The sequence below is a fragment of the Hippoglossus hippoglossus genome, chromosome 16, assembly GCF_009819705.1.
Source record: "Hippoglossus hippoglossus isolate fHipHip1 chromosome 16, fHipHip1.pri, whole genome shotgun sequence".
Lineage (NCBI taxonomy): Eukaryota > Metazoa > Chordata > Actinopteri > Pleuronectiformes > Pleuronectidae > Hippoglossus > Hippoglossus hippoglossus.
Window position 1 is genome coordinate 1,231,729 of NC_047166.1, and position 26,733 is coordinate 1,258,461.

The 26,733-nt window shown below is 45.3% G+C and overlaps 4 protein-coding genes and 1 long non-coding RNA gene across 7 annotated transcripts in view; 2 read left to right on the top strand and 3 right to left on the bottom strand.

Annotated features, from left to right (window-relative positions):
- Positions 1 to 4,254: 4,254 nt before the first annotated feature.
- LOC117776899 (beta-2 adrenergic receptor) lies at positions 4,255 to 6,931 on the top strand. Its single transcript, XM_034611286.1, has 2 exons — positions 4,255 to 4,743; positions 5,645 to 6,931. The coding sequence occupies exon 2, from the start codon at positions 5,680 to 5,682 to the stop codon at positions 6,712 to 6,714; it is 1,035 nt and encodes a 344-aa protein (XP_034467177.1). The 5' UTR covers positions 4,255 to 4,743; positions 5,645 to 5,679; the 3' UTR covers positions 6,715 to 6,931.
- A 3,210-nt stretch (positions 6,932 to 10,141) lies between these two features.
- ndufaf6 (NADH:ubiquinone oxidoreductase complex assembly factor 6) lies at positions 10,142 to 17,428 on the bottom strand. Of its 2 annotated transcripts, none has more exons than XM_034610804.1 (9): positions 17,183 to 17,428; positions 14,995 to 15,094; positions 14,674 to 14,796; positions 14,374 to 14,430; positions 13,311 to 13,413; positions 12,524 to 12,657; positions 11,176 to 11,277; positions 10,926 to 10,982; positions 10,142 to 10,524 (listed from the first exon to the last, which is right to left on the bottom strand). In XM_034610804.1, exons 1-9 carry the CDS (start codon positions 17,374 to 17,376, stop codon positions 10,396 to 10,398), a joined length of 999 nt encoding a protein of 332 aa, XP_034466695.1. In that variant the 5' UTR covers positions 17,377 to 17,428; the 3' UTR covers positions 10,142 to 10,395. The 2 variants fall into 2 exon arrangements, with proteins under 2 accessions (XP_034466695.1, XP_034466697.1); XM_034610806.1 differs by having other exon boundaries at positions 14,991 to 15,094; positions 17,183 to 17,417.
- On the top strand, positions 11,118 to 22,047 carry LOC117776671. The gene is made up of 3 exons (XR_004616477.1): positions 11,118 to 11,128; positions 14,123 to 14,129; positions 21,972 to 22,047. It is a non-coding gene; the product is annotated as an uncharacterized LOC117776671 (long non-coding RNA).
- wdr73 (WD repeat domain 73) lies at positions 17,734 to 22,463 on the bottom strand. 2 transcript variants are annotated; one of them, XM_034610800.1, is made up of 8 exons: positions 22,235 to 22,463; positions 21,248 to 21,315; positions 20,749 to 20,834; positions 20,563 to 20,651; positions 20,293 to 20,360; positions 19,523 to 19,687; positions 18,932 to 19,297; positions 17,734 to 18,353 (listed from the first exon to the last, which is right to left on the bottom strand). In XM_034610800.1, exons 1-8 carry the CDS (start codon positions 22,348 to 22,350, stop codon positions 18,124 to 18,126), a joined length of 1,188 nt encoding a protein of 395 aa, XP_034466691.1. In that variant the 5' UTR covers positions 22,351 to 22,463; the 3' UTR covers positions 17,734 to 18,123. The 2 variants fall into 2 exon arrangements, with proteins under 2 accessions (XP_034466691.1, XP_034466692.1); XM_034610801.1 differs by lacking the exon at positions 22,235 to 22,463 and adding an exon at positions 21,637 to 21,775.
- Positions 22,464 to 23,870: 1,407 nt separating this feature from the next.
- Positions 23,871 to 26,733, bottom strand: part of c16h8orf37 (chromosome 16 C8orf37 homolog) — a 2,980-nt gene continuing 117 nt past the window's right edge. Inside the window, exons 1-6 of the mRNA XM_034610809.1 lie at positions 26,630 to 26,733; positions 25,935 to 26,037; positions 25,424 to 25,488; positions 24,941 to 25,006; positions 24,613 to 24,708; positions 23,871 to 24,083 (exon numbers count right to left, since the gene is read on the bottom strand). The exon at positions 26,630 to 26,733 is cut by the window's right edge and continues 117 nt beyond it. Coding sequence (XP_034466700.1) covers positions 23,912 to 24,083; positions 24,613 to 24,708; positions 24,941 to 25,006; positions 25,424 to 25,488; positions 25,935 to 26,037; positions 26,630 to 26,733 — 606 coding nt within the window. The 3' untranslated portion in view covers positions 23,871 to 23,911. The remainder of the gene's footprint in view (positions 24,084 to 24,612; positions 24,709 to 24,940; positions 25,007 to 25,423; positions 25,489 to 25,934; positions 26,038 to 26,629) is intronic.

Below are 26,733 nucleotides of genomic sequence, written 5' to 3' on the forward strand. Positions count from 1 at the left end.
TGCAGATCCAACAATGAGTGTTTCCTTAACATTGCAACCCCCCCCCCCCCCCCCCCCCCACTGACTATCAGAGCCCAACTGGTCACTTCAGGATTCTGATGCTGCTTTGAATGTTGCAGTGTCCACATACTTTTGGCAACATCTTATCTTTTCATGTTTGACTTCAGCTCGTGATCATCGTGTCCACAGTAAAAAAAACGTTTCTCCGTCTAAACCCTTGTTATATAAATTCAAACTGCAGCTGTCGAGTCTGCGTCTCGTCTTGTTCTTAAAGCTGCAGCTGAGGAAACCCCTCCCACGAACCTCCTCCCTCCTCCCTCCTCCCTCCCCCCTCCTCCCTCCTCCACTCCGCCCCTCCCCGCACTCGCTCGGACACGCAAGACCAAAATGAGATGACATCACCGCAAACTCAAACGTGACTCAGAGCCGCACTCGGCACGCAGCCGGCCCGAGCCAGCGGCCGTGAAGCTCAGCTCCCATCTGTCGCCTGAAATCCACGGCATCAGCCCCCAGCCCAACTTCATCGGCCCAGCAGGGGGGGGAGGAAGTTTTGAGGAGGAGGGGGAGCGGCCGACAGTGCTCGTCTTTCCCCACAGACAAGCGAGCACGTCACAGTCAGAGCGAATTAATCCAACACTCGTTGGTGGCGTGCCGGCTGCCGTCTGCAGCCGCTGGATTGGACGCCTTTGCCTCGCTGGCTGCTGTGTCATCCTCCCCCAGCTCTCCTCCCCCACTCCACAGTAATGATCTCCATCTCTCTGTATACTGTAAAACTCCCCCCCCGAGCTTCCTCTCCTCAGTTGCCGCTCTGTGCAGTTATTTCGAGTCGTTTGCCGACGACACGCAGAGATGCAGCTCGTTCATCTGCAGACTCATCGGTCTCAGGCCTGTTTGGAAACCAAGCGACGTCAGACTTGGCCTTTTCGAGAACATAGATTTAATCTAGACACATTTTATTTGTATAGCGCCAAATCCTAACATACATTATCTCAAGGCTCTTTACAAATTGAGGTTGAGACTTTAAAAATTCTAGAGAAACCAACAGTTCCCACAATGAGCAGCTCTGCCGACTGTGGAGAGAAAACACTCCTCATTAACTCCTCTGTATTCTCACTCTGATCATTTCTGCAAGTTTCCTCCTACAGGTTTCTGTCGCCTCTAGATTATTTTGTGAAGTCAACATTAATCAAGTTCATTCATCTTCTTCATTTCATCAACACCAGACATATTACAGGATCCAAATGTTTACTGGAGGCAGACTTCAGACAGAACCTGCTTCCAGCATCAACAGAGGTCAAAGGCCATTCAGCAGGACCAGCTTCGACAACAGCTCATTAGGTGAAACCTTGTGTTCAGAATAATCTATCATGGATATTTTGTGTTTGATGTAACATTGACAAGTTTTGCTTTTACGCACATTTTCAATGTAGCACATAAAGACCCAAAGCTGAAATGGGTGAAAAATACAAGACACTGATGGAAACATATTTTTTACAGAGCGTTCCTGTAAATCGAGAAAAACCAATGTAACAACAATGAAATGATGAAAAATACCACGATGAACCAGGGTCTTGAACATTTTTACATGGACGTGTCTGATGGAAACAGATTCACATTTTCTCAAGATCCAAGTAGGAGAAACCTGCTCTCTGCAATCCTCTTTCCTGTCACATGTGAAAACCTGGGCTTTGGGTTTAAACACGTAATAGTTGGATCAAGTCTCTGCTGAAATCAAGCACTGGACTCTGTGTTGTCCTGTCAGCTATCTTTGTTATAGCTAGCTTATAGCATAGCTGCTGCAAATGAAGATCGATTGATTGTAACGTGATTAGACAATCGTCCTTTCATCCCGACGGAGGCTCCAGCGGGCGGATCCCTCTCATGCCGACCTATCCCAGGATCCAATCATTTCAATGTCACTATCAGGCTGCAATCAACCCAGCAGCTTACAGGACACATGGTCAAATACCAAGGGACACTTTCTCACCAATAGCACTGAGGGCGGGACAAGTTGACGCAGATCACAGAAATCCTGCCTATGAGAACCTCTAATTCTGGTTCGGCCGACTACGTAGCCGGGACACAGCGTATGTTGGGGTCAGAAGGTTATAAGAAGTAAAGAGAAGCTAAAACTCAAGTTCAAAGAGTCCAAAAACCTGCACATGTGTTCCAGACATTTACTGAATCAGTTCTATGTTTCACTCCCTTCAGACCTTTAGAGTGTGAACTCTTCTCAAACGCCTTTCACCTGACAGCCACATGCGCTCTCCTAGCAAAGGATGATGGGAGTTGTAGTCTTCACAACAGTGATTCTCTGACATGTCTCTGATTGGCTGAGTCGAGCTGCCGCTAACGTTTGCTCAGCTTGTTTCTCTGAAAACTTCTGATCCAGACGTCCGACGACTAAAATCCCCCATCTGAGTTGAAAACCACCAAGATGTAAAAAGGGCATCATACAAATGTGACTTCAAACTGGATAAAAAGTCACTTTTAACTCTTCAGGCAGGCAAACACACAAAGTCGACCAAATAAAACCCAAGATGCGAGACTTTTCTTATCGTAATATTACGACTTGTACGTCAGATCAGAACTACAGAACGACTGGGGATGAAAGAGAAGATCTGAATTGAACCAGAAGAGATGAAGAAGACGACCAATCCCACTGCGAGCAAGGAGCCGCATCTGTTTTCAACCGGCACGTCGAGACCCTGTTTGTGAAACACGAGGTTTACTGTGCAGGTTAATGTGCCAGATTCTCAGAAGGAGTCAGTATTTGAAGTGAAGCTGCTGATTGTAAGTTAATTCTGTTCAAGTCAAATGTTTGAGTCTCAGCCAAGATTCAGCAGAAACCTTGAATATTTCAGGACGTTTAAAACAAGTGATGAAAGAACGTCTGGATCCAACACTTTCTCCGAAAATGTCTCATCCTTCCACCAAGTTTACTGGAAATACGTTCAGTAGTTTCCCCCGGCGACAAACCAACAAACCAACCTGCTCTTTTCCTGCTTCTCTCTTTGTTGGTCTGCTCTCACTGAGTCATGCATATTTATGTTGGTTTTGCATATGATTGTGTTTTTTTTAGCTGTTTATGATTAAAGCTGGAAAAATGCAACATTTCACAAACTGTTTTGACGAGATGTGAACAAAAGGGAGTCGGACTCAATTCGTATTCACTGCTTCTGTCAATTGATATATTTTTAACATTTGTTGCTAAAGTACACTTGTTTTCTGGACCTTTTTCTTACCTGCACACATCTGAAAATGATATTCTTATTCTAAACATACAACACCCTGAAAACCTTTAACTGAAGCAGCTGACGGGTTCTGGGAAGCGACCCGGCAGATTTAAGGTCCAGAGACAAACGCCTCACACTGGGATCTGAAGCGCTGGAGTGAGGACCCCTGCAGTGACCTCTGGATTAAAGATTACCCACCACACACACACACACACACACACACACACACACACACACACACACACACACACACACACACACACACACACACACACACAGCGAGAGAGAGAGAGAGGAAATCACAGGATTATGCTTTGATTTCCTTGTGTCCACGGACTGGAGCCAACCCTGCAGAGGAGTGACACTACAACACGTGGGCAGTGTTTACTTCACTCGCAGGTTTATGAAGCTTCGTGAACGACAGGAAACACAAAGCAGCGTAAAAAGAAGAAGAGACAGAGGACGCAACACAGATTTCACAAATGTTTCTCCTGAATTTGACTTTTTTCCTGTTAGTTTTTCACTGAATTATAAAAGGCACAGTGGAGGAGATTCAAACTGAGCTGCTGAAAACAGACTCAGCAGGAACATGAATTAAAAGGCTGACGACCAATCAGACATGTTCGAGGCTGAGGGGGGTTGATGACATTTCTAACGCCGACAGAAGCAAAGATGGAAAAAAAACTAATACAAATATGACAGGAGGAAAAAGTGGAGCCGCACAGAAGACGAAGATGTGAAGAGAGTTTTTGTTGATAAAGGCTGAATGTGCTGTAAACATAACCACGTCACGTCCGGCCTCTGACGCTCCACCTTCACCTGAACATGTGTTGGTGAACTCTTCTGAAAGATGTTTACTGATGAATGTGGTAAAGTTTACTGAAGGTTCAGTCTGAAACTTGACTCATCGGGCTCACTCTGTCACACAGAGGAATTCAACCGGCAAACCAAACATGAATTCCACCAGAAACAAACAAGTGGAGCAAAAGTGAAAAGCCTGGAAATAATCCGCATCAATAAAGAACAGATACATGAAGTAGCGGAGGAAATGTACTTAGTTACATCCCAACACTGGCTTTGGGCGGAGTGTGGTGGTGGTGGGGGGGGGGGGCTTCTCTGTCATCATCATCCTCCTCCTCAGCCAATGGACGGACCAGCGGAGGAGACTCTCACGGTCTCTGCAGAGCGGAGCTGAGCGCACGGCTCCACGGATCCATCCTCCTGCGCGCGTCGGGGAGCCGGTGCGTCCTCCGGGTTCGGGACTCTTCTCCTCTCGTCTCTCTCCGGGGGGATTCGAGCTGCTGTTCCAGCGGAGACATGTCGGAGCCCACCTGCCGCTGCGCGTCCTGAGCGCAATTTAAACCCGAAGTAAGTGGAGTTTAGTGCGCGTCTCTTTCTGACCTGAGCGCGTGAGCGTGTGAGCCAACATCTGCAGGAATAAACTGAGAGAATCTAAACAGATGCTCAACATCTTCCTCCATAAGGAGCTGCTGTCCTCCTGTGAAAGGTGAGTGGATGTGGCAGCAGCACGAAGACGCACAGACTCTGGGCAGAGCGGCTCCGTGCGCGCAGAGCAGTTCAGTGGATTTCCAGTATTATTGTGTGGACGTGCGGGAGGTTTCTGCGTCAGTGCGCTCTGCACAGGGAGGCTGCAGGATGTGGGAAACTAAACTAGTCCTGACAGGGTTCAGCCCAAAGCTGCGTCCTGACCCAGGGACCTAAAAACATCCAGAAACAAACAGCAGAGCTCTTACTGTCGCGTCTCCATGGAAACCACAGTTCCGTCTCAGAATGTTTGACCTTGATTCTTGAAACAAGTAAAAAGTGAAGAAGAAGAACAGAAGCTGCAGATTAAAGGATTAAAGAGACCGTTTGTTTACTATTACAGCTGTTGTCCGATTATGACATCATCCATCTCCTGTCACTCCAGGAGGGAGGAGTGTCCATCCATCCTCCATCCATCCATCCTCCATCCTCCATCATTCATCCATCCTCCATCATCCATCCATCATCTATCCTCCATCCTCCATCCATCCATCCTCCATCCTCCATCATTCATCCATCCTCCATCATCCATCCATCATCCATCCTCCATCCTCCATCCATCCATCCTCCATCCTCCATCATTCATCCATCCTCCATCATCCATCCATCATCTATCCATCCTCCATCCATCATCTATCCATCATTCATCCATCATCTATCCATCATTCATTCATCATCTATCCATCATTCATCACACGTCCATCCATCCATCCATCCTCCATCCTCCATCCTCCATCCATCCTCCATCCATCATCCCTCCATCCTCCATCCATCATCCCTCCATCCCTCTGATTAGAGTTGTTTTAGTTTGTGGTTTTGGATCAGGTGGTCTGTGACTCACACTTGCTGTGTTTGTATTTCAGGTCATGAAGTGAACGTGGCAGCAGCAGTTTCTCTGATGGTTGAGAGCAGCGCACTGGTCATGTTGGACCGAACGGACCCGGCACACTGCACCGTGTGCTGCTGTACGCTGGCCAACAAAGTCCTCATGGTGCTCTTCATGGTGCTGCTGATCTTCGCCATCTTGTTTGGAAACTTGGTGACTCTGGCTGTGGTTGTGGGAACCAAACACTTCCACACGCCACAGGGATACTTGAAGGCGTCCCTCGCTGTGGCCGATCTGGCGGTGGGGATCTTCGTGGTGCCGCTGTCCGTCTACGCCGAGGTCTACCTCATGGTGACGGACTCTGCACCAGAGTGGACTTCATACAACTCGCAGGTAGTGAGTTTCCACCCGTGCAATGTTATCGGCCCTATCTTTGCCGGGTGCACCTTGGTCTCCATAACAACTATTTTCCTGCTGACGATGGAGCGGAGCATCGCTGTGTTGATGCCGCTGCACAAGGACTGTGTGATCACTCGTAAGAGAACCACGACCCTCATCGTCCTCTCCTGGGTGGGGAGCTTCTTCTTGGCCGTGTCTCCGATGCTTTTCAGCAGCGAGATCGCTCTGGAGTACAACTCCTGCAGCCGCATGTGCAACTACGCGCTGGGGGTCGTGGGCGAGTTCCCCAGCCAGGCCTGGAACATCCTCCTGCTGTTCCCAGCGTTTGACTTCACCCTCCTCGGTGGCACTGTGGTGATAAACCTCGTCTCTCTGTCCAGCATCAGGCAGCACTCAAAGCGCAGGAAACACCTGGCTGTGTCCGAGTGCCAGAAAAAAACCAATCCCACCTTCTCTGACATTAAGGCAGCGAAGACCATCGGGACTCTAACGGTGGCGTTTACAGCGTCGTTCACCCCCATCGCCGTCTTCGTAGTGGGAAACGTTTTGGGGAATAAATGGTGCAACTTCTCCTTTTTCGCCTTCTGGATTCTGGCCTCCAACAGTTGCTGGAACGTCATCATTTACAGTGTGAGGGATCAGAAGTTCAGGCTCCGTGCTCACAAGCTCCTCGAGCCCTTCCAGAGACAGAACCCAACCAAGACCTAAAGAAAACCAGAGAAGGTCCGGGACAGACGCTCAGAGGAGAACCTGAGCAGAACTGCATCATTTAGACGAGAGAAGCATGTCTTCAGATCGCTGCTGTAAAATCACTGTTCCTTTTCTTACATCATAAAAAAGCATGAAAAGTTTGAACATCCCGAATGTGAAGTGTCCTTCATTGTCTTGTTGTGTGTGACGCTGCAGGTCCACATCCTGATGGTGTATCTCACTGTGATCTATTAAAACACAATTAAAACAGTTTCCGCTGTGTAAAGATGATAAAAAGACTTTTAGGACTGACGTCAACCGGAGACAGTTACGGTGAAACATCCGGAATCCTGAACGACCCGCCTCACACAGAAAGCATCGAGGCCAAATGACTTATAGATAAAAGCAAGAAGAGGTGAACAATCACTGAGTGAGTGAGGAGCCATGAAAAGGAACAAGGACAGAATCTGAGGAGAAGGAGAAGAGGAGGCTGAGAGATGAAGAGTTAAAAGCACCTGTCTTGAATCTTGAGGTGTGAACACGTGTTGTTCACGGATTCTCACATGAACTGAACATGTGACATTTTTCTCGGTACTTCGCTCAGTTCTGTGATTGATTGTTGATGAGATCGATTTAGTCCGATTCTCTTTACGCTCCTCAGAGACGCTGTGATTCAGACACACACACACACACACACAGCTGATTTAAACAAGCGTCAGAGAACAACCTTTTATAGTTTGTTATTGTGACCATGAACATCTGCAGTAACCTGCTGAAGCCTCTTGGCCGTGGAGTGTGGTTATTATGTGGAAGTGTTGGAGACGCTGCAGAATCAAAGGCGATGCAGAAAGCTGCACTTTAGTCGGTTTGTCAGTTCTTTAAAACCCTCAGGTGATTGTTTCAGAGTCCAATTCAAATGTAAGCTGCTTATCACCCAGAACCTGACAAACCTGGAGAATTGAGCCGAAAATGGATAATAAGCTTAAATCGACAGAGTCAGTGAAGAGAAGACGGCAGCAAAGTCTCCAACTTCTCTCTGGACAAACAAACCTGTTGTGGGTTTGTGATTTAATACTGAAGAAGCTCTGAAGAGGTTGTGCTGATTAAAAGCAGCAGCGTGGGATTGAAACCAGGTCCTGACTGGACGTCGTTCTCGAACCTGTGACCGACGCAGCGTGAGACTGTCCATCTACATTTACTTGATCAGTCAAAGGTTATAAATCAGGCGCCGTTTTTGTTGAATTATTTCCAACCGAGACTCATTGTTACGTCCGAGGATTTGTCATCAGGATTAAACAAAAACTGTGAAACTAATTTCCACAAAACTCGGTTGAACGTTGGTACAGGAGCCAAGAAAGATCTCGTATTGTGGCATGTTTTCAAAACTTTCATCTCTTGATGACATAGGAAGTGTTTTCACATTTTCACTGAGAATAATTCATGGATCTGCTTTTATTTACTTTTTTGCTAAGGAAGTAAAGAATAAATAAAAAATACCCTGATCAAATACAGTTGTTATTTCAGGAGTGTCGCATTTCCTCTGTCGAAGGATTATTTGAAACGTCAATGGAGAAAATTAATGAGAATTTACTTTTTATGACTGAACCTATTAAAATAACACATCAGGGTCTACAGAGAGAAACGTCCAGGAACAACACACGAGATGATGAATGTAGTTTTGAAGTCCGAGCAGCACAATAACAACGTGGATGTGAAGTGTCTCTGATTCGAAGCTGTGGAGCAGAACCGGTCTAATTAAGGCTCCATGTTGTCTGTGCAGCGTGAAGCTGGTGTGTTGAAGTAAAGAGAGAAGCTCCTCGGTTGACGTTGCTAATTAAAGGTCTCTGTGCTGAGTCGCAGCTTAATGCAGAGGAGGCTTCATTAAGGCCTAACGAGGCGCCCGTCAAGTCACAGTTCAGAGAACGTCAATCATCAGAGTATTTACACAAAGGATTTAGCTCATGTGCACAGTTACATGTCAGGTGTTAGTAATTCCTCATGTTTATGACTGTGACTTGTTCCAGTCTTAATAATCTCCCTAACTAAATAAAATGGAGAACTTCTGTTCTCTGTCTCCATCAACATCTTCCTCCTTATAAACATCTGGATGAAATTCATTGTGTCACTGAACAGATGTGAACCACGTGGACTCAGGACTCGTTCACACCTGGTTGGGTTCAGAGCTTCAGACTCTTCAGTTCAGTGTGAACCTAAACATCAGGTGTGAAAGGTTCCTCAGAGCAGAAGAGGAGTTCTGGGTCTGGATCAAACTGAACCTGGTTCTGTTGGTTTGCAGTGAAAACACTTTGAATTTTGGACCAATCACAGGAAGTAGAGACAGAATTAAACAGTAGAAGAGGAAGCAGCTGCAGTTTTCAGCTCCGACGATATGTTTGAACCATGACGACGTTCATTTGGTGCATCTGAACTAGAGTTCTGTGGAGTACTGTAGAGTACTGTAGAGTACTGTAGTACTGTGCTTGAAGGTGCTGATACTGCTAGTAATACCATCATGATGTTACCATAGCAACCAGATGAAGCTTCTCTCATGTTCTCCATTCAAACAGAAAGACGGATTTCATGGGGAGATGAAGGTTGTGTGATGATTGAGGTGAAAGCTTTTCGTTTAAAGAGTGACACAGTCCGGATGTTAGCAGTGTGAGAACCGCTTAGCGCCACCAGCTGTTCATCTGTTACTGAAGCAGGAAGGACTGAGGTGACTCACCACCTCTGAATCAGTGCTTTTCTCCACAAATAATCATTATCACTGATGTCATATTGGGCCACTTCCTCATTTCAATGTGCAAGAGATTTAAATGTTGTGGAGTAGAAGTGTGCAGTTGAAATAAAATTGAAATACTCGAGTTAAGTTCCAGAGCAGTTGTGGTGAAGCACCGTGACCGAGTAAATCCACCTCTGCTTTTATTAAATGGAGAAGATGCATCAAACAAACAAGAAAAATGTCTCACCATTTTATTTCAAGACGCTGGAGATATTTCATCGTCATCAGACGCAACAGACATGATTTGAGTTTGTGTTTGATTTGAGGTTAATTCCATACGCACGTCACATCCTCAGGCTGAAGAGCAGCGATTGGTCCTCAGGTTCATGGGCATCGTTTTCCAGGCTCCGGGCTCAGTTTGGTTTGACAGCAGCTGTAGGAGGACGAGATTCAGTCAGTGGGACGAGTCTGAGTCCAGGAGGAGACATCAGACGAGCCTCCACAGCTGGACTCGGAGATAAAGTGCTCTTTGTTTGTTGAACCTGCGAGTTCTCCATCCGTCTCATTATCTTCACTTTCTATTCCATCCATTGATTGGCTCCTCTCCTCCGAGTGAACTTGATTAGAAAAAGCAATTCCACATACCAGAGAGTAAAGAAGAAAATAACCAAACCTCTCAATGGTGAGATGGACCATCGAATACAGGAATAATACTGGGAGCAATTTGTGGTGAAAGTTTTCTTTTTATAATTCACAGAAACAGCAGAGACGACGGCTCCGTCACTACAGAAGCAAAGTCTCATGTTAAAATGCGTGAAGGAGGACGTCTGTCTCAGTATCGTGCAAAATGCAACGCTGGCGAGACAGCGAGGGGACAGCTTCAGTGTCCAGCACGTTCGTGAGGTTGATCGTGTCTCATCGGGGGGGGGAAGGCAAAGAGTTCTTTAGCAGGTTTAACCATCTTTAAGGGTTAGGGTTCAGTAGGTCTTCTTCCAGGAGCGGAAGTACAGCTGGATGGGGAGGAGGGGGTTTCTGTTCTGCAGACTGGGATGGAAAATATCGAAATCTGCCCTCCTCACTCTCTGCAGGTAGTCCTCCAACACCACCTGCAGCACACAACACCACAGAGCTCACAGGTTAGTGCTGTCGATGAGCGCTCATACAACAAGTTCAGGTTGAGGCGCTCTGACGCGGTGGAGGAGCGGGCGTTGGAGATGTAATTATGAAAACATGAAACACATTGTGTCAGAATGAATTTGACACCAAACATTTAAAGGCCGGGTTTACACAAATGTTTAAATATCCACCGCAGATCAAAGTGGCAATGTGAGACACCACCATCTTATCTACACAGTTTTATCACATTTAACGACATTAAGGCTTTTTAATGTTATTTTAAAAAGTCATCTGTGTTTTTTTTCATATTTACCAATGACTTCTAGGCAGATTTTATTCAAATGAGTATCTGGAGTTTTAAATCAAACCTGTTTTTGTGACCCTGACTCACCGTCTGCAGGAAGGCTGCGGTGGCAGCTGCTGGAACGTTGTGGCTGAATGATCGCGCCTGAAAGACAAAGAAAAAAATACACATTTAAAATATTAGATATCAGATGTTAGTCCAAGGAGAGTGGAGGCGGCTTACTAATGCACATAGTTTATCACTTATGAGTGTGGTGGTTGCGTGTCCACATACTTCTGCTGTTCGTGTGTGTGTGTGTGTGTGTGTGTGTGTGTGTGTGTGTGTGTGTGTGACGTACGTGTTGTAAATGTACGTGAGCCTGACTGGCGATGTCGTACACCACATCCCGGACGTTCTGCTCCCGGCTGCCGCGGATGAAGTCCTCCTGAGAAGCTCCGTGCTGCAGGAACACAGAAGGAAAAATGCTTCATTGTCACAGAACAGGCTGATTATTGCCGTTGATTAGCTGCTACAAAGAGATTATGCTTTTTGTTTATTATGTAAAAACTACTGAACAGATTTCCAGTAAACTTGGTGGAAGGATGGGACCATTGGAAGAAAAGACTCAAATGAGCAGATCCAGTAATATTTTATCACGTTTCGACGAAGTAACTTTACGTTGAGGCCAGTTCAGACCAGCAGCACTGGTATGTTTACTGTTCACATGAACCCTGTCGATGTCTGTGTGTGTTTCTAGTTCAGTGGCTCTTCAGTCGTCACGTACTATTAAAATCATCCTCACTTTATATTCCCCTTGTGATTCTCAGCAAGTATCAGCTGCACAGTTCAGTCCTCATGTTTTATAATTAACAAAATATTAAATTCACATTTAGCTTTTGTTTTTTTTTGGAACATGAGCTAACTGGTTCATATGGGTGAGTGCGGGGGGGCCTCAGGTCACAAGCGTCATCTCTCTGGCTGAAGATTTTAAGGGCAGAGCCTGCGTGCTGCATCCTCAACACATCTGCACGGTATATGCCCCCCCCCATCAGATCCTCCAGCAGCAGCTTGTTGTTCTCTATGTGGGACAGATGGCCCAGACAAAGGTTGAACATTGTTTGCAGCATTATGTGTTTATCTGCAGCGTGTTTCCATCTCAGGCAGGACGGTTTACCTCGGCCATATGGTCGATCTCTCACCGTCCTCGTCGTTTGTTATCGTTTTGCACTGGATGACAAGTTCAATACTAAGTCGACAAGAACATCGTGTCAGGGCGGAGCCACGAGTCAGACAAACGTGTGGGATGTGCCTCATGTTAAGTTAAGTGTTAGTCGGGGGGAGGAGCTGTGACACAGAAAGCTGAGGTGAAACTTGAATCCCAACAAACATCAAGCACATGAGAAATGGACATTTAAAAAGTAACTTCAGAACATGATGCTGGGAGGCGGAGCTTAAACACGCCAGCACCAAAGTAAAGGTTGTTCACTGGAAATCCGTTCAGTAGTTTGAGCAAAATCCTGCTGACAAACTAACCCACACACGGACAGCAGTGAAATCATGATGAAAGTATCAGTGAAGCGTCTCATCTTATTCGTCAGTAAACTGGGGGACAGTGTAACACAGCGGGAACAAGGTGAGGTTTTTCTTTGGGTTCTAATCAGTTTCTTAACAAATAGAATTCATAGCACGCTCAAGCAGCTACTCACCAACATGCAGACGTCCATGGGCAAGTAGACTTTCCGTCGGCTGCTGTGAAACGGAGTCGCTCTGAGACACGTCACTATTCCCTGAGCTTTGCCGATGTGACTCGCTGCGTGGTCGGCGTGGACGTTTTTCAAACCTGTGAAAGAAAAGCAAATGTGTAAGTCTTACTTTACCTAAAGTTGTTTTCTCAGCCGAGTCTGAATCAAGCTTCATGTCTGTTCCACTGTTTCCGGTTAGTTTTGGTTTCACATAGTAATTTAAAGAACTTTGAAAGACACATGTACGTCCTGTCGTCGTCATCATCATCTACCTACACAGGGTTTCCTCTAGGATTTGTTTGAGCAGTGGGTGAAGTCTGGCTCCTAATGACATCTGATTAGTGTTTGTATTATGGTGCCATGTGAGGTCAAAGGTCAAGGCCACTCTGACATTAAACACACGTCTGGTCATACCTCAGGACCTGATGTACCAACTGTGACAATTAGTGACAAAATGATGAAGTGATGATATTTTATATCACAAAGACTCAACGGTCAACTTCTCATAATATTCTGCAAAAACTCTTTTCTGGACGTTATTTTAAACCAGGAAGAGAAGGGGAGATTGGGAATTTTTTCCAGGAGGTGATTCTAGTTTTATTTATAAAACTAATAACTAGTCAGTGGGCAGGACATGGCCAACCTAACAGAGGACAAGATATGTGTCACCTCTGTCCACAGCAGAGGTCAACAGGTGGAATGCATTTACAAAAGGACGCTAACAGCTCTTACTTGTCTCACGTGTCCTCACCTAAACACTCCAGCAGCAGGTATATTAAGGAGGACTGTGTGTTCTCTGAATACGTCTCCAGCTCCTGAAGGTTCCTGTAGGCTCGGTCATCCAGATCCTTTTCCTAGTCAAACACACATACTTTCAAAATTCAATAATGACTCAGTATTAACCCCTTATGACCTCTAGTCACGGGTTTCAAAATATCTGTGACCGTGTGAAGTTCAATCAATTGGGGATTTTAATTCTTGGAAACTGTTGATCTCTCCTGAATCCAAGTGATCTCAGCTTCACACCGGTGGCAGCAGCTGAACAATAATAAAACCTATCAAACCACATTTAAATCTGCTAGATCATTACTTTAATGTTGAGCTGCACCAAATGGCACACAAATAATATATCAAGTAATGTATTAAATATCACAAACATCCTACTTTACATGTTAAAGAAAGAGAAACATTCCTGGATCTGCGCCTCTGCATGGACCTACATCAAATTTAAGTCAAGAAATCTGTATTATCTCCGAAGAGCAATTTGTTGCACAGACAGGAATCAGTGTGTGACAAAATCAAAACAGACGATCAAAGAAAATTAATGTAAATAACGTGTCCGTCCTACTTCCTGTCCCCATTTCACATCCCCTCAGATTTAACTTGGCTCTCGACTCCATTGCTGAGAAACACTGACTTTAAGGACCAGTGTGTTTAAGGGTTAATTAGTGGACATTTTAAATAATAATAATTCATAATGATGTTTACATTAGTGTATAATCACTTAAACCAAGACTCATTGTGTTCTAGTGGCCTTAGAATTCTCCCAGATTATCCCAGAAGGGGATTGGTGAGGGAGGGATATTTTCTTGGTTGTAATTTCAAACCTCACCCCTAGATGTCACTAAATCCTACACACTCTCACTTTATTGGGATTACCATCACCACTCGTATGTTACCCAGTCATCAAACGGAACAGGAAAGAAAAAACAAAAACAAGACAGATAATGAAAGACATGCTACAAAACCTGTCATGGTTATAACTACACATCAGAGCTGAGTGAATTGAATAAACAGGCCATTGAGTGTCTTACTCTGTCAGTTATGATCTTCAGCAGCCATCTCTTCGTCAGGTAGTGTTTCCTCGCTGCCTACAAAACATTGTTCAGTGTTAATCGTCTGAGCTCCTAATAAATAATTAACATTCCTGAGTTCAAGATGAAGCTGAATGTGGACATAGAGATAAGACAATTAATCATTAAACAATTAAACAATCTTAACAGTCTTGTTCATGTTGTTACGTTTCTGTCCGGAATGGTCGTTAGCTTTTTAAAACCAGAAATGCAACACATTAACATTTCTTATACAGATATTTATATGGCTCTGATATTTACCCTCCACAGCTCGGCGGTGACTGGCTGATTCGGGGGCTCATCTCTGTAGATTTCTTCTATGGCCGTCTTCCAGAACTGCATCCGCATCAGACCAATGGTCTTCTGGGAAACGGAATCCTTCACCTTTTGGTCCAACAAACATAAGAGAGCAGCTGTTAGACAAGGGCCTGGGACACGGAAGTCCACAGTTCAGTTTGAAACACAGATTTTAATTATAGCAGCATATCACAAACTGCAGTAACAGTAAGATTAGTAACAGGGTAAAAAGAGCAGTGTGAACAGTTCTAGTTCCACACCCGGTCTGTCTGTAGGAATACCTGCCTGTGCCAGCTCCACATTAAACGCCCTCAGAGCCAAGGAGGAGCGCCGGGCCTCTTCTGGGAGGAGGAGGGAGGACACGAAGCCATCATAGTCTCTGGACCTGTGGAGGAGGAGGAGGAGGAGGAGGAGAAGGATAACAGGGAGAGAGAGAAAATGAAGGGATACACTTCACTTCCACTGGAATAAACCAACACTGTAGAAAGTCTGACAACATGTCTGCTCTTTGTACCTGCTCTGTTAGTGAACACAGCTTTAGCTTTTAGCTAGCTGCTGCTGCTCTGTTAGTGAACACAGCTTTAGCTTTTAGCTAGCTGCTGCTCTGTTAGTGAACACAGCTTTAGCTAGCTGCTGCTGCTCTGTTAGTGAACACAGCTTTAGCTTTTAGCTAGCTGCTGCTCTGTTAGTGAACACAGCTTTAGCTTTTAGCTAGCTGCTGCTCTGTTAGTGAACACAGCTTTAGCTTTTAGCTAGCTGCTGCTCTGTTAGTGAACACAGCTTTAGCTAGCTGCTGCTGCTCTGTTAGTGAACACAGCTTTAGCTAGCTGCTGCTCTGTTATTAAACACAGCTTTAGCTAGCTGCTGCTCTGTTAGTGAACACAGCTTTAGCTAGCTGCTGCTCTGTTAGTGAACACAGCTTTAGCTTTTAGCTAGCTGCTGCTCTGTTAGTGAACACAGCTTTAGCTAGCTGCTGCTGCTCTGTTAGTGAACACAGCTTTAGCTAGCTGCTGCTCTGTTATTAAACACAGCTTTAGCTAGCTGCTGCTCTGTTAGTGAACACAGCTTTAGCTAGCTGCTGCTCTGTTAGTGAACACAGCTTTAGCTTTTAGCTAGCTGCTGCTCTGTTAGTGAACACAGCTTTAGCTAGCTGCTGCTGCTCTGTTAGTGAACACAGCTTTAGCTAGCTGCTGCTCTGTTATTAAACACAGCTTTAGCTAGCTGCTGCTCTGTTAGTGAACACAGCTTTAGCTAGCTGCTGCTCTGTTAGTGAACACAGCTTTAGCTTTTAGCTAGCTGCTGCTCTGTTAGTGAACACAGCTTTAGCTAGCTGCTGCTGCTCTGTTAGTGAACACAGGTTTAGCTAGCTGCTGCTCTGTTATTAAACACAGCTTTAGCTAGCTGCTGCTCTGTTAGTGAACACAGCTTTAGCTAGCTGCTGCTCTGTTATTAAACACAGCTTTAGCTAGCTGCTGCTCTGTTAGTGAACACAGCTTTAGCTAGCTGCTGCTCTGTTATTAAACACAGCTTTGGCTAGCTGCTGCTCTGTTAGTGAACACAGCTTTAGCTAGCTGCTGCTGCTGCTGTTGTTAGTGAACACAGGTTTAGCTAGCTGCTGCTAGCTGTTAGTGAACACAGGTTTAGCTAGCTGCTGCTCTGTTAGTGAACACAGGTTTAGCTAGCTGCTGCTCTGTTAGTGAACACAGCTTTAGCTAGCTGCTGCTGCTCTGTTAGTAAACACAGGTTTAGCTAGCTGCTGCTCTGTTAGTAAACACAGGTTTAGCTTGCTGCTGTTAGTAAACACAGGTTTAGCTAGCTGCTGCTGCTGTTAGTGAACACAGGTTTAGCTTGCTGCTGCTCTGTTAGTGAACACAGCTTTAGCTAGCTGCTGCTGCTCTGTTAGTAAACACAGGTTTAGCTAGCTGCTGCTGTTAGTGAACACAGCTTTAGCTAGCTGCTGCTGCTCTGTTAGTAAACACAGGTTTAGCTAGCTGCTGCTCTGTTAGTAAACACAGGTTTAGCTAGCTGCTGCTGCTGTTAGTGAACACAGGTTTAGCTAGCTGCTGCTCTGTTAGTGAACACATCTTTAGCTAGCTGCTGCTGCTCTGTTAGTGAACACAGCTTTAGCTAGCTGCTGCTCTGTTAGTAAACACAGCTTTAGCTAGCTGCTGCTCTGTTAGTGAACACATCTTTAGCTAGCTGCTGCTGCTCTGTTAGTGAACACAGCTTTAGCTAGCTGCTGCTGTTAGTGAACACAGCTTTAGCTAGCTGCTGCTGCTGTTAGTGAACACAGGTTTAGCTAGCTGCTGCTCTGTTAGTGAACACATCTTTAGCTAGCTGCTGCTGCTCTGTTAGTGAACACAGCTTTAGCTAGCTGCTGCTGCTCTGTTAGTGAACACAGCTTTAGCTAGCTGCTGCTGCTCTGTTAGTGAACACAGCTTTAGCTAGCTGCTAGCTGTTAGCATGGACCCACCGGACCAGCTGCAGGCAGAACTCTTGGTTGCTTTGTGAATCCGCCGTCGCGCTGCTCTTCGCTCTCACGATCTGTGTCACAGCCGCGTGTTGTCGACAGACGCCTCCGGGTGACGTGGTTCTGTAGAGCAAGGCTCTACTGCTCCATGAAGCCAGTTTCACACCGACACCAGCTGCCATGTTCCCCTTCAACATCCCAGCTTCACCTCGTGTCACATTAAAAACATCCCCCTGCGAACCCACAGCCGCGGACTAAGGTTCCGCTCAGTTTGAGGATCTATCAAATTTACACACACGCACGCGCAGCTATCTTAATTTATTTATTTATTATGACTTTGCATTGACTTCCATTCATGGTGGACAGCCTAACCCGAACCTCAGAAAGGAGGTTGTGTCCCAACAGGATCTGGTCTCCATGAGGTCGACTGGTCCTCACAAGGTCAGTGTTTTTATAAGAAAATATCCTGAAGAGGTGACAAACACACACAGTGACGTCACCGTCTGTTATTAGTGGAACAGATGATAATCAAAACACCCGTCCACATTATGCAAAACTTTTTATTTCTGATTTGTATTAAACTCCATTAGCTTTAGCCGAGTGTAGCAAAGAAACTACAAAGGTCCCATATGGACACACATTCTAACCAATCACAAGTCAGTGTCGGCTGTCAATCATGACGTCTCATCAAATAACTAGGTATGACCAAACTTATTAGAAACATGAACACATTCAGTTAGTTTGGTCCATGTCCCATCTGCTAACATGGAGGAGGCAGGGTTCATGATCTATGATGCAGCCAGCCACCAGGGAGCGATCACGACACTTTGACTTCACTTTGAGGGAGCTGTCAATCTTTATTCACAGTCCATGTGGTTCTTACATTTGTCTGGGATGTAAATATTTCCTGGCGAGAATAAAAATCAGTCTGATTCCATTAGACTTTAGTCCCAAGCTGAGCGGTCCACCCAGTCCCACAGGTGGACGGAGCCGTCTGAGGCCGCGGACAGCAGCGTCCGCGGCCGCTCAGGATGCCAGACGTGGTAGGTGACCAGGGTCACATCGGACTGTCTGTTTGACACCACGTGACCACGGTGCTCAAACAGCGGCTGGACTTCCTGCAGCTCTGTCCGCCACACACATGTGTTGTAGATCTGAACCGTTCCACCGAAACCTGCCAGAGGGAAGTTGGAACATTTAGAAACTTCATCTCGTTAAAAGGTTCTTAACGGAAAATAGTTTTTCATTTTCATACATTTGGAACCTTGGATGTGGTTTGGCTGATTATCAAAATAAAAACACATTCAAAAAAATGTATTGACTAGATGCAAAAAATAATACATATGATATAACATGTGGAGCTATATAATTTCTGGACGGAGCTTATTGTCGTTTCCCCCAGTTTCCAGTGTTAATGCTAAGCTAAGCTAACAGGCTGCCAGCTGAGGCTTCGTTGTGTCGATCTTTTATCTCAAACAAATCATGGAACTAATCTTATTGACTATGTAGAATTCCATGTTCATCTTGGTGTCCTGTCAGAAACTCTTCCAGTGTCAGAGAAGAGAACCGACCACAGAGATGTGTCACCTTGAATGTGCTGACATGACTTTTATATGTACATAAGTTTTCCAGACTTTTTTCCTTTGATTTCTTTGTCAACTTCTCTGTGACCCTGACACATACAAACTCCGGTGTCAGAGTCAGTGCCTCAGCCGTGAGCCTCTCGACTCCCAACAACCAGCAAAGACTGACCTGACACTGCGACACAGTCGTCCAGCGCTGGAGCCCACGACAGCCTGACATCATCCAGGCTGCTGCGGCGTGTCTGCACGTCCAGCCGAGCTCGACTCACGGCTCCTCCCGGGTTCCTCAGGTCGGAAACCACCGCCTCGCCAGAGGAGGACAGCCTGATGACCCTGCAGCTGGACGGGTCTGGACCTCCAGAGGCGTCCGTCCACCACAGAGCTGATTTGCCAGAAGACGCTGGTGGAGGTGAAATCTGAGGAGCAGAAGAGGTCCGAGTGTCGGCGACGTAAATGTTCCCCTGAGAGCAGCCGGCGAGGAAAACACTGTCATTGACAAACTGTAAGGAACTCAGAGGATCCGCCGCGTCCGTCTCTGTTGGGACAAAATGACAGAAAAAAGAGACATGCAGTTTCTGCTGAAAGAACTACAGGAAGAGACTGAGACACAACTGTGGTTTGAAAACTGGAGAAAAAAACATTTTGACGGAGTGAAGTCGTTTCATTTAGCTCAGCTGCTCCGATTTAAACGAACACTAATGAAACTGTGCGTTTGAATCCAAGCTAATAAAACTGCACCATGCAGATCTCACAGTGTTACCTAGTTGGTAAAGAGTCTGTCCTGAGGTCAGCTCAGTCAGCTGGATGTCGCTGCTCCGGGCTCCATGGAGAATTTGTGGCTGTGAGCAGAGTCGAGCTGCGATCCTGCAGCGTCCCTCTGAAACGCTGCTCCTCCTCTTGACGCTCCCCGTTCTCCGGATCACGTCTGACATCGGACGACAGGACACAGAAGACGACCAAATGCGTTTTAAAAACAGCCTCTAAACCTTAAAGCAATTACATTGTCTCTCAGTAGAGTTCAATCCTCCACAAGGGCCCAACAGTCTCCTTAGGAAACCACATTTAATTTCACTAGATCCAGAAAAACGTGAATTCAACTGCACAGCATCTGTTAGCAAAGACAACAGGGTCAGTGAAACACTTGTAATTGATTCTCCGTGTTGTTCTACTCTGTTAGCTGAGGCTGGTTGTTTTCTTCTGGAAGGAGGTCCTGTGATTGGAGCCTGACAAATGAGCGAAGACTGTGTCATGACCGAAAACACCCAATCAGCAAGAAGTTGTTAGTGTCTACGTCATTGTGTCCAAACATCTCAGTTTCTGCCCGTCCAGACTAAAACACTGCGACAGAGTTCTCAAACTAAAACAGGACCAGCAGCGTTTCCAGCCTTCTCCACTAAGGGGCTCGGAGACTCTGGAGTAATGTGGACGCCAGATGGAACTGTAGCAACGTACGAGTGTGGACGAAGCCCGTGAGCAGGAAACTGAACCATGTAAGAGCACAGAGGTTAGCTTCAGGTAAACTAAACTCACCGCTGCCGTCTCCTCCGAGCTCCCACACCTCCAGGTCGGCGCTCAGCCCGTCACTGGTCACAACGCACCTTGAAAAACAAAGACAGTGAATCTAATTATTGTCATATGCAAATGTAATCAAATCCTCCTCCTCTGGAGCTCTAAGTGTTAATAAGATCTGACCTGAAGATAATTCAAGATCTGCTTCAGTCCAACTTCCACCACTGACTCATACATACACAACCCCCATTCAGCTGAATCACCTGATTAATGTGTGCGTCACAAACTCACCTTGTACCCGGGACGTGTCTGAGGCAGCGAACGGGTCCCTCTGCGAAACCACCATGGACAACTTTAAAGTCCCGCTCCGCACAGAGACCCTGAACACATCGACACAGCAGAGTCTCTGAGTGACGCCTGAATCGACCGATTCTACAAAATCCACCACAAAGTCCGGACCTCTGTGTCGTTCATTACCTTGTTTTCATCGGCAAAGAGTTTCAGAGGCAGACGAAGCTCCAAAATTTCATTTTTAGACGCAATGCATCCTGCAACACAGACGGCTGCAAAACACAACAGACAACGAAGAATGTTACTGACACACGTTTCACACTGAAACAATCAGTCAATTAACTGAGTCGATTTAATTATCGAGCACATTTAGAAACAGCAAATAATAACAAATGTACTGAGAAGTGAACTATTGAGATTTGATTGAGGATGAGAACCAAACGTGTGTTTGACCAACTTGTGTTTCCCAAAGGTTGATTTTATATATATATATATATATATATACACACACACACACACACACACACACACACACACACACACACACACACACACACACACACACACACACACACACACACACACACACACACACACACACACACACACACACACACACACACACACACAGCATTTGGGGCACTGTGATGTTTTGTGTGACAGTTAATGAAAGATGTTCCCTCACTCTTCCCTGACGTCCACTCGAGGACCTGTGTGGGACGTTCCAGCTGATACACATGAAGGTCTTTGTACCTGGAGACAAACCGGAGAGTCGTCAGTGTCTGACAGCAGCAGGATGACAAGGTGCTGCAGGAGCATTACAAAGATGTGTGAAAGGAAACACTTCACTATAATACTAATACTTCACTACGCCATTATACACGGTGTAAAATCATTCCAGAAATATGTTTATAGACACGAGGCAGAGTTAGTTACTTGTTGGCAACAATAACACGTATGTTCACATTCTTTATTATTATCCCTTACTCCATTAATATGTTTTAATATTTAACCCTTAGGACTGTCAATAATAAAACTATAGCGTCTATTAAAAAGACAGTGTCAGTCCCTCACATGATCCCAGTTTGGAACGCTCCCTGGAGAAAAGCTTGGTCCTAACCCCTGAAGTATTGTGAGACAAGGTGAATTCAGTCATAGGTTCAAACCCTGTGAGAAGATAAAACCTGGTCTTTTTGTAACAGTTCAGATGAAAGTGTCTCACATTTGTTCTGAGACAGAAAGTTTGGGACAGACATGCTGCTGCTGCTCTTCTTCTTCCTGACTTTTCTTCTTGCTTTCAGGATGTTTGATTTTTAAACTGACAGTGAAGGTTAGTTCATTAGGATGAATCTTTTAGTTCTAATCTGTAAACACGTCATTCCCACATGTACGTTCTGACGCGTGTTTAGGACGGGTGTGACGTCATGGGGACGGAGGAGGAGCCACACCGATGTTCCTGTGATGTTTAATAAGAACCTTGTTGTGTTTATGGATTTGGTCTTTAATCAAACAAGAGGAACGTAGAAGAGTTTCCGTGATGAACCCGGAGTTCACGCTGTGCTAACCATGCTGCTAACTAGCTAGCAGCGTCAGTGTGTGAATGGAGCTTGTAGCTAAGTGGTTAGCTTAGCATGAACTTCACAGAGCAAACAAAGAGAAACGTCGCTCTCACGTTGTCAGGGACTCGATGAACCAGTCGTCCAGGGTCTCCTCCTGGGTCTCCTCCCGAGTCTCCTTCAGAGTCTCCTCCAGAGTCTCCTCCCGAGTCTCCTCCTGCTCGTCCTCCATCTCGTCTCCTCCGCTCAGCTGGGCTTTCTCTTTTCCCACGCTGCCTCTGATTGGCTGAACCCGGCCTCGAGCCCCGACCAATCATCGCTCCTCATGCCGAACCCTAACCCAATCAGAGACAGGGCAGCGGCGGGTTTTTTAAATCAACTTTATTGACAGCAGAGAGCTATCACAACACAATACAATAAAAATACATCTAATAAGAACATGAGCAGAAGTAATAATTTTATACAAATGGACTCAGGGTTGGGAAAGTGAAGCCACCTGAAACCTTACTTCTGTGTCATGACCAGCAGGGGGCGACTCCTCTGGTAGTTTCTATAGAAGTCTATAGAAAGTGACTCTACTTCTCACTTTATAACGTCAGTAAACTTTTTCAATACAGCTGATTACGATCATTTAGATTTTAATATCTAATGACACGACACTGGAGCTGTGCAGTTCACTGCCCTGTTCCTTTCAGTTTTCTTCCGGAAAACAGACTCCGGCAGAAGGAGCCAACAGCCGACACTTCAGTCTCCATCCCCTGCTGTTGTTTTCACGTTCTTCTTCCTCCTCCTCCTCCTCCCCCTCCTCCTCCTCCTGCTCCTCCTGCTCCCCCCCCCCCCTCCTCCTCCTCAGTGACCCTGCTGTTGTTTTCACGTTCTTCCTCCTCCTCCTCCTGCTCCCCCTCCTCCTCCTCCTCAGTGACCCTGCTGTTGTTTTCACGTTCTTCCTCCTCCTCTTCCTGCTCCCCCTCCTCCTCCTCCTCAGTGACCCTGCTGTTGTTTTCACGTTCTTCCTCCTCCTCCTCCTGCTCCCCCTCCTCCTCCTCCTCAGTGACCCTGCTGTTGTTTTCACGTTCTTCCTCCTCCTCCTCCTCAGTGACCCTGCTGTTGTTTTCACGTTCTTCCTCCTCCTCCTCCTCAGTGACCCTGCTGTTGTTTTCACGTTCTTCCTCCTCCTCCTCCTCCTGCTCCCCCTCCTCCTCCTCCTCCTCCTCCTCCTGCTCCCCCTCCCCCTCCTCCTCAGTGACCCTGCTGTCCCAGACTGAGTCACACCTCTGTCACCCTGTGTTCTTCTCTCAGTCCATCACTCTTCTGTTCAGAGGCGCCGGATCCAGTGCTGAGTCAGTACTGAACAATGCAAACGCACACTGTACAAAATCAACTCACACTTTACAGATTCATTGGGACAGACTGGAAATATTAGAGCTGCAACATACTTGTTGATGAGAATCAGCAGTAACACTGATGAGCCTGTTCGGGTTTGATTCTCTGTGACATACGACACTTTCTTTTACTCTCACTGATTTCTCAGAGAATAATTCATGGATCTTGATGAAGAAGTCAGACATGGTCTGATATCTATGAGTGTTTGTGATTTGGTGCAGCTTCACATCAGGGGCAGATTTACTGCAGATATTCATATTCAAATTTGGATTTTGCAACTTTACAGCATCTCTGACGGTTCAAAAGTCGAGTGGATCGACCGGAGAAAAACAGACAGAGGGAGAAAAGAAAAACACAAGTTCTTCTTTCGGGTTTCGTTCATTTTCGTTCCAGTTTCTAACAGTTGAACGTCAGTCCTGGTGTTTTCCACAGACCCATCTGAGCTGAGGGTGGACCCCGAGGTCTGTCGGCTCTGAGGAAGAGGAGGAGGAGGAGAACCAGCTGCACTGGCAGGCGTAAGCCCGGAAACCTCTCCTCTTCTTCAGTTTGGCTCGGAGCTTCTGACGGTCCGGCACGTTGTTCCTGTGAGGACATAGGAAGACAAAGACAGGATGGAGGAAGAGTTTAATCATCATATACGATATGACTTCATTGCTCAGATCTCAGCTTCAGTAACGGATACATTTAACAACGAGCACCGAGGGGAAAATCATATCTGCTCGTTTATGACAAATAACTAATTATAAGAAAATCTGTTTTTTTGTCTGTCCGACAAACAGTTCAGAAATGTCATTGGACAGTGACAGGACAATGACATTAAATCACAGCCCATAGACCTACAGACTCATCCAGTTACCTCGGCCTTTAGTAGAATACACTTAATGCTTGTTGAAGGCAAATTAACACACATGCTGAGTAATTTGTTTTATTTAGCTTTGTTATTTCTGCGACTTTCACGTGGTTCATCATCTGCAGACGTGTGGACAAGCAGGAGATCACCTCCATTATCCCCTGTGGCCTGTCGCTCACTGTTACCACAACACACAAGTGTCACCGGCAGTTATTCTTCGGCTGCGTGTTCTGAAGTGGAACCAGAAGCTTGCAGACTCACCTGAGGAACAGGTAATCACAGGACGAGTCCCACTCACAGTCATCAAACATCAGCACCCTGAAGTCACAGGATATACACCTCAGCTGGTCACAGGACCTGCGGACACACACTCTGGTCAGTTATTACTATTTATTGTCGTTTACTTTAAAAGTTGTTGCATTTTAGAAGTAATAAATACTAATTTAGTCATACAAAGGTAAACACACAGTTCTACCACTGATTAAACACGTACAAGTATCTTGAGGATAACTTGGTGGCTCTGAGATCAGTTGTGTTAAACTGGAAAATTATAAAAGTCTGTATCTTTACAAAGAGTATTTTTTCGCACCTCTTGGATGTGGCTGTTCCAACACCATTTGTAACAGAACTTCCGCCCACGAACACAGGACAGCACCTGGACGCAGGACAGACGGTGCAGAACGTCTTTACACAGCAGACACATGGAAGACGATCAAAAGAGCCAATGGAACGAAAACTTGAGTTTTTTCATCGCAGAACCTGGGAGGAACTGTACAATGTACAAACCCTTCACCCTGTTTTCACATAAACAAGTTCAAGGGTTGCTGAAAGGTTTCAACAAGGTCAATTTCAGACTTTTTAAGCCCCAGTGGAAACTCTGTACTTAGGAGATGTTAAGAGCAATAACCAATTTAATTTTTTTAACCCTGAACATAAAATATTACCCAAAGAAAAGTTACAGACATTTATTCTGTTCGGTAAAAAACTGTCCTTTTCATGTCGATTCAGTAAAAATACCAAATATTTGGTTGAACAGTGGAACTTTCTTGATTCTGCAGAACACTTGACCTACTTTCTCCCTCCAGACTGAGACGGAGGCTTCGGTTCCACTCGTGCTTCTTTAGGGAGTTTTTCTCTCTGAAACAAATAAAAAGGTAAACGAGCAGATTAGACTTCACCACATTTAGAAAAGAGCACATTCTTAAGTTGGAGGGGGGATGTGGATGTGGCTTTGAGATACTCTACACTTGTACTGCAATCAACAAAACTGCATTCGTGGATCAACAACAGTTGTTGTGTTGCCAGTCATGATTAGTTTCAAATAATTTTATTGTTATTGTTATTATTTATTTAGACAGTTTTTAAAATTCAAATATATGCATTTACATAAATATTTAATTGGATATTATGTATTTGTTGACTTCAGGTCCCTCTTAAATATTAAATAATGGAAAATAAGAAAGAATTTAGTTCTTACAAGCAAACAATATATTTAACTCTAATGTTTATTCCAACAAGTACTTCAGTAAAATTCCATGAGTAGACTTTTCTTTGTCAGTCACTCACAGAAGGTGCAGGTTTACCTTTGACTGGTGGAAATCTCCATGTTCATCCTCCACTAATTCTTGCAGAAGTGCATCTATATCCTCAGTGATGCTGCTTCGCTGCGCGACAGGTTTTATGGCACTAAATGTAGAGACAACAAAAAAATAACTTCAGTGTCTTTGTGTTGAGTCAAATATATTTGTCAAGGTAAATAATCACTGCTGGTTTTTCTTCTTCATTCATCTACGACCTCCAAGTGTTTTTAAACTCAACATGTTGACGACTCGAAGTTTCTTCTGCCGAGGAGCCTTTATTTTCACCAGATATATACAGTCTTTAGCTTGTTATATACAGTCTGTGGTTATATACAGTCTATGATTATATACACCCTGTGGTTATATACAGTCTGTAGTTATACACAGTCTATGATTGTGTACATCCTGTTGTTATACACAGTCTATGGTTATATACAGTCTGTAGTTATACACAGTCTATGATTGTATACACCCTGTGGTTATATACAGTCTGTAGTTATACACAGTCTATGATTGTATACACCCTGTGGTTATATACAGTCTGTAGTTATACACAGTCTATGATTGTACACAGCCTGTGGTTGTATACAGCCTGTAGTTATATACAGTCTGTGGTTGTATACAGTCTGTGGTTGTATACAGTCTGTGGTTGTATACAGTCTATGGAAGCACGTTAGCTTGTAGCTAGCTCGGGTCACCTGAGTCTCCTCGCTCCTCCGGCCTCGCTCGTGTCCCTCGCTCGAGCTGAAGATGCGACAGAAACGTTGCGACAAAACTTTTTTTCTACTTCGTCCAAAAGTTC

Coding starts and splice junctions, on each gene's coding strand:
- LOC117776899 (XM_034611286.1), top strand. CDS start 5,680: ATGGTTGAGAGCAGCGCACTGGTCATGTTGGACCGAACGGACCCGGCA.
- ndufaf6 (XM_034610804.1), bottom strand. CDS start 17,376: ATGTTGAAGGGGAACATGGCAGCTGGTGTCGGTGTGAAACTGGCTTCA. Junction 15,095..17,182: donor TTCTGCCTGCAGCTGGTCCG/GTGGGTCCATGC, acceptor CCTCCTCCACAG/GTCCAGAGACTATGATGGCT. Junction 11,278..12,523: donor CCATGGACGTCTGCATGTTG/GTGAGTAGCTGC, acceptor GTGTTCCTGCAG/CACGGAGCTTCTCAGGAGGA.
- wdr73 (XM_034610800.1), bottom strand. CDS start 22,350: ATGGAGGACGAGCAGGAGGAGACTCGGGAGGAGACTCTGGAGGAGACT. Junction 20,361..20,562: donor AGACACGTCCCGGGTACAAG/GTGAGTTTGTGA, acceptor TTGTTTTTCAAG/GTGCGTTGTGACCAGTGACG. Junction 18,354..18,931: donor CGACTGTGTCGCAGTGTCAG/GTCAGTCTTTGC, acceptor TCCCTCTGGCAG/GTTTCGGTGGAACGGTTCAG.